This window comes from Callorhinus ursinus, unplaced genomic scaffold (assembly GCF_003265705.2).
Source record: "Callorhinus ursinus isolate GAN/ISIS: 27379988/994484 unplaced genomic scaffold, GSC_fseal_2.0 scaffold10, whole genome shotgun sequence".
Classification (NCBI taxonomy): domain Eukaryota; kingdom Metazoa; phylum Chordata; class Mammalia; order Carnivora; family Otariidae; genus Callorhinus; species Callorhinus ursinus.
Genome location: NW_027397072.1, coordinates 74,703,972 through 74,709,971, shown reverse-complemented (window position 1 = coordinate 74,709,971; position 6,000 = coordinate 74,703,972). Strand labels below are relative to the sequence as shown.

Genomic DNA, 6,000 nt, shown 5'->3' with positions numbered 1-6,000 from the left:
GTCAGGAAAAAAAGTCTTGAGTTACACAACTTTTAAGGGAGCTACTGCATTAAAAAGATCTACGTACACCAGTTGGAAGACTGAATATTTTGAGATTAGCAAACTACCAGGCAGAACTGTCAATAAACACAGTCCAATTTACCACTCTGTAAGGGACTATACTACTACGATGATCATATGATTTATTACGAACAATGGGGAAGTTTGGGAATAAAAAGACATACTATGAAAAACCTCTACCAGGACAATGCGTGTTTCCTAGGACTGTCCCAGGCAAAAAAGCAGGACGGTCACCCTCTTTAGTAAGCATCCTCCACTCATTACACATGGTGAAAACCAGGTACTCATTCAGTCATGCAAATGACTCCATTAAGCAAATTAGCCAGGGCAGGCAGAATGGACAAGACCCAAGTCCAGTGTGGGCTCTATTTAAATAATTTTGACCCTGAATGGTCATGCTAATACTTACCATCTCCACTGAATCAAAACAGAGTTAAGAGTCACTTGCTTTATCTACTTGTTTTTCTTGCCCCTTCACACCTAATCTACAGTTAATCTTTAGGAAGGCTATTTCTTTCCCCATTTGAGGTTTAGTCCTAATGTTTAAGAAAGAAAATACCTTCGGTGCTAAGCAAAGTCAAACTGAATGCCATTCTTCAAGTTTCCGGAGGCTTCCCTCTTGCCCAAAGGCACAGTTGGCTTATATGAAATTTGCATGAATATGTGCCACATCTTTAATCAGGAAGGACTCCTAGGTCATTCACTGAATCAACATAACAAAAACAAGGTCACTAGCCACAGAACTTTATTGTAGGAATCAATACATACATACTTCTCAGAAATGTTTTGAGCCATTCACTTGATGGTTACAGACACATCAGGATCTATCTAATTGGCATATTTTTTATTTGCTTGGCAAGAGAAAATCATGAATCAAGTCCAAAAGGCCTGATTAAAAAAAATCTGTAAAAAGGGAGGGCTAACCACTGCCTGCCCTATGTCAAGAAACAATGTACAATTCAAATCAAGAAAACAATTCCATACAAGTCCAGCAAAGCAAGCTGGCAAGTAGAAATGAAACGACAATCTGTTATACAAAATGCAAAAGGAGTCAAAGATGAAGTACAAAAAATAAAATTTGGGTCAGAAAATCATTACTAAATAAAACCACATGAGGATGTCTATTAGTTGTTTTCTTTAAGGGGAAAAGAAATTGAGCTGTTAGTTTCCTATTTATTCAGAAGGAAAAGTAAGGCAAGTGTTTGAAAAATACTTCTGATATTGAGTGAATTCTTTCTCATCTGCTACCTAGAATTCACAAACACCTGACTTATTCTTACCCATCTCTAGAAATGAGAAAATAAAATCAGTGTCTGATCTTTAGTGCGACACTCACAACACCCGAATGAGGTCCAGAGTAATCCTCGATCGGGGGATGTCAATGTTGAGTACTTGGACTTCCACTCTTTCTCCAGGGCCCAGTCCAAGACTCCTTCTCTTCTTTGTTTTAGAAAGTTTTGCTTCTGTTACATTTCGTATGGGAATCAGCCCTGATCTCCCCACTCCTATATCTACAAAAATTCCAAACAGAGTGGCATTTTCGACTTTGCCTGTAAGAACTGTCCCAACCTGCAGGTCTTCCAAGCAGACAATGCTTCTCTTGAAATCAGGTTTATCAAAATCTACAAGGAAAAGGGGACAAAAGACAGTGTAAATAGTAGGTACTATACTTCCTGGACACAATATACATTAGTAAATAAGTATTTACTACATATCAGTTATGTGCCCAGACTACTAGTCAGCACTGAGAGGGGACATAAAAGAACTGAAACCCAGGCTTACCTTCAGAGAAAATGCATCTTAATTGAAGAAGCAGCATTCACATAATAGGAACAACACAAGAAAATTTACTCACTTTCTTCTCCTCAAACTCTATCTTGCTAGCATGCAAACATTAGCACTGTATACAAGGATTGAGAAGAGAGTCTTATTTTCCTCTTTATGAGGAGGTGATGAGAAAATATCTTTGCTCAATGAATATATAAGGCCAAATCACAAACACTGGGAAAGTAAGACGTTTAAAGACAGAAAATTGGGAGATTTTTTTCCCCCCAGTACCTGAATTTGCAAACTGTTTAAAGGTGGTAGAAAGTACATCAACATTTGAAATTAAAATGTTCTCTCATTTCCCTCCACGAATTTGGAATTCAGGAATCAATTTCTGTCCATTTTGAATATACTTGTCCAATCAAAACTTAATACATTCTTGATTATCTACGGCTCAGAAACCCAGAGCAGCCAGTACCTAATCTTCTTTCTCCTTTTTCAGTTCAAGTCATTAAACATTTATTAGCTCCTAGTATGATCTCCTGTCCAGGCACTCTGCTGGGTGCTAGAGATACAAAGATGAAGACACACAGATCCCTGCTCTCAAGTTCCTTACAGCCCTCTTTTCTTGTTCGCCCCATTGTACATTTCTCTGTTCATTAACACCAGCCCCCCCAAAAAGTGGGTATAAAGCATACCAAGGAATCATGGCTCTAGTAAAAACAAAACAAAAACAACAACAAAGGTTTTATGAGGGAGAAGGGTAGAACTAACAGTCTAAATGGGGTTTTTGGGTTATCTGTGGATTCCATTTTCCCATGCTCTTCTTGGCCCCCTTTCCTAGGATTACAGAATGTTGATTCTAATAACAAAGAACATTCTAAGCTTGGATCTCCTTTTACTAAGGCCTCATTCTCCCTCCACCCATCCCACTTCCTTTTCCTCCACAGCTGTTGGCTTGATCCTGATTACTTGTTAAAGCTATCCTTTACAGTTGTACTAACAACTGGCCACCCCTTGGTTCCCCTCCCCCATCCAACCATCCTGAAATCAAGTTGTTGGTTTTTTTCTGAATTCACCTTTTTCCTATAAAACAAAACAAAAACCCTCTTTACACTTCAAATCTCATTTTCCTCACACCAAAAAGGAATATGTGAAAACTGGAATTGATTCTGTAGAATTTTCCCTGACACTGCAAGTAGTGGATTCCAAAAGCAAAAAAACCTGTTGTAATATTACCCTGGGCAAAGACTGTGTCAAAGCAAAGTGAAACTAAGTCATTGATCAGGGCCAAGGTAGGATGGTCTCTGAGGTCTCACAGGCATTGTTTTTTATGCCTGGAAATTCTTCTCTCTTACAGAGGTCCAGCTGCTACAGATTCCCCAAGGGTTCCTGATCAGCTGCTTAGTTTAATTTTGCATGGAAAATCAGAGTCAGGAACTACTTAACATGTTCCTGAAGACAGCCTGGACAACTGAGAAATGAGAAAATCCTCCATGTCCCAGGCAAACTTTCACTTTGACTGCCAAGGCAACAAATTCAGTCGGCTGTCACTAGGCTGCCTCTGATGACTCCAATTATGGAAAGTAACTGGCAACCAGAGTGTTAATAAAATAGAATCAATTTTGTCAGAAGACAGGATGAGTATGGGGAAAGAAAGAGGCATCAAGGAAGGAAATACTTTTGAGAAAATGAAGAAAATAAAAGATGTAATGTTTATAAATACTGTAGTGAGGAAACATCCAAAATACTATCTGCCTCTTCAAAAGTGTGACTATCTGCCTTCCCCCTTGGGGATATTTTTAGCATTAAAGTAAAAGCTTTCAGACATTTTGAAAATTGTGACTTACACAAAGGGCAAAGGCCAATTCCAAAGTGAGTTTAAAGAGACTTATTTGAAATTTCACTTATCACAATGATAAACACTGCAGTAACTGGTAAGCTCAGTCCAGAGCCCAGGTGCATCTGTGTTTCTGCTCACTAAGGGCATGACAAGGTGAGGACCTCTACTTAGCAGTTGGTTGTTTAATTGAACCATATAATCTGAATGTTGATTTTCACTCTGAGTCTGCAGTGTAACTGGGAAAACAGAGCAATTAACACCAAGACAGAAAAACGATCAAGAAAACCAGTACAGGAGGCCTGCAGCTAGAGAGAGCATATTTACCGATCTTCTAATGTGGTGTCCTAGGCATGCCAGCCTCATAGCCCACCCTGTTTAGGAACTTAGTATCCTGCTAAACAATACCCAGGAAATTCACATACAAGGGTATCAGGCCTCTAAATAGCGATGGATATGTCTACTGAAACATCCACTTTGGATGGACCACCCTGGAGGCTCCTACTCCTACATTTTTGTCATAGATCTTATTATATATTTTTTCTCCAACTTTAAAAATTAATTTCTGACTTACAGAAAAGTTAAGGGAATAGTATAAATGAACTTACTGGGTGTTTTTTTTTAATTTATTTATTTTTTAGTAATCGCTACACCCAATGTGGGGCTTGAACTCACAACCTCTGAGATCAAGAGTTGCATGCTCTTCCGACTGAGCCAGCCAGGTGCCCGTTACTGGGTGTGTTTTTAAACTCCTTTAAACCTTGGGTGCCTGGGTGGCTCAGATGGTTAAGCGTCTGCCTTCGGCTCAGGTCATGATCCCAGGGTCGTGGGATCGAGTCCCGCATCGGGCTCCCTGCTGCTTGGGAGCCTGCTTCTCCCTCTGCTTCTCTCTCTCTCCCTCTGTCTCTCATGAATAAATAAATAAAATCTTAAAAAATAAAATAAAATAAACTCCTTTAAACCTTTTAAGGGTGCCTGGGTGGCTCAGTTGGTTGAGCGACTGCCTTCGGCTCAGGTCATGATCCTGGAGTCCCTGGACTGAGTCCCACATCAGGCTCCCTGCTCGGTGGGGAGTCTGCTTTTTCCTCTGACCCTCCCCCCTCTCATGTGCTCTCTTTCTCTCTCTCTCATTCTCTCTCTCTCAAATAAATAAATAAAATCTTAAAAAAAAAAAAGTTGGATGCATAAACTCCTTTAAACCTTTTCAAAGAAGCACATCTGACCCCCTCAAAAGAGCCTAACTCAGAATGAAAAGAACCAAGCCTTAAACACGGTATCCTAAAACTGGTTATGAGACAAGTGCAGATTCATTTAAATCTCAGAGCCTCCTATTCAAATATCCTTAGGAAGTGGGTCACTTGATACCTTAGTTCTTTTTCATCGGGTCATTGCCCTCAACAACTATGGCTGTTATACTTCCCTCACCATCTACCTATGCTGAAAGCTGAGAGCTCTTTTAATTAGAAGGAAAATCAACAGAGAGATAGTATCTTATTTGCTCAATGTGTTCACTGACACAGAATCCAGGAACTTGGAAGGCTGCAATTTAGGAAGAAGATTCACTTTTTAGTTTATGAACTAATGCCTTACCTTGGACTTCTGGCTCCTACAAGATAAGAAGAGCTTACAAAAGGATTATGAAAAATGTATGCCTCCATGCACACAGCAGCCAATGTGTGATGCATTTAGTCTAGTGTGATGGAAAATAAGCACGGGACAAGGAGTCATCGGGAGACCTGGCTTCTTGTTTTGGCTCTGGATGTTAACCAACTGCAATGACTTTGAAGAAAGGGCATGATGCTTTAGTTTTCACATGTACAGAATGGAGAATAATATCAGTTTTGCCTATAGCAGAGGTTTTTCGTGAGGGCCATAGAAGATTATGTGAGCTATGTAAATGAAGGTGCTGTTATTCAAATTTAATTATTTACCTGTTCGAAAATCGAAGCTTTCAGGCTGGCTGAGACCATCTATGATGACCTGTAAGGTGTGAACTGTTGTTTGCAAACTTTCCGCAATTTTCTCTATTCCTTCCTTTTCAAGGAATGAATTTATTTTTTGTTCCATTTCAGGCTTTCCAATCTCATACAGTGTCCCTCTGATGAATGACAAAAACCTGCAGGAACAAACAAACAAACAAAAAACCCAGCACTTATTAATAATATTACTTATTTTCCAAAGTCCTTATACAGGTCACCCTAAAATTCAATCATCTCAGATCCATATATCATCAATCAACCAACCAATCAGTCTTGATTAAAAATCTATGTGTGTCTCATGCTGTAATGAATGACCTGTCTTGGAAAAAAAAGGAGGGGATGGACTTAGGTTCT

At 39.4% G+C, this 6,000-nt stretch overlaps 1 protein-coding gene across 3 annotated transcripts in view; it reads right to left on the bottom strand.

Moving 5' to 3' along the window:
- Positions 1-788: 788 nt before the first annotated feature.
- The window catches only part of SRBD1 (S1 RNA binding domain 1), a 200,271-nt gene continuing 195,059 nt past the window's right edge, over positions 789-6,000 (bottom strand). For all 3 annotated transcript variants that reach the window (XM_025868898.2, XM_025868899.2, XM_025868901.2), the window contains 2 exons: positions 5,599-5,783; positions 789-1,682 (listed from right to left, as the gene is read on the bottom strand). In XM_025868898.2, coding sequence (XP_025724683.1) covers positions 1,393-1,682; positions 5,599-5,783 — 475 coding nt within the window. In that variant the 3' untranslated portion in view covers positions 789-1,392. The remainder of the gene's footprint in view (positions 1,683-5,598; positions 5,784-6,000) is intronic.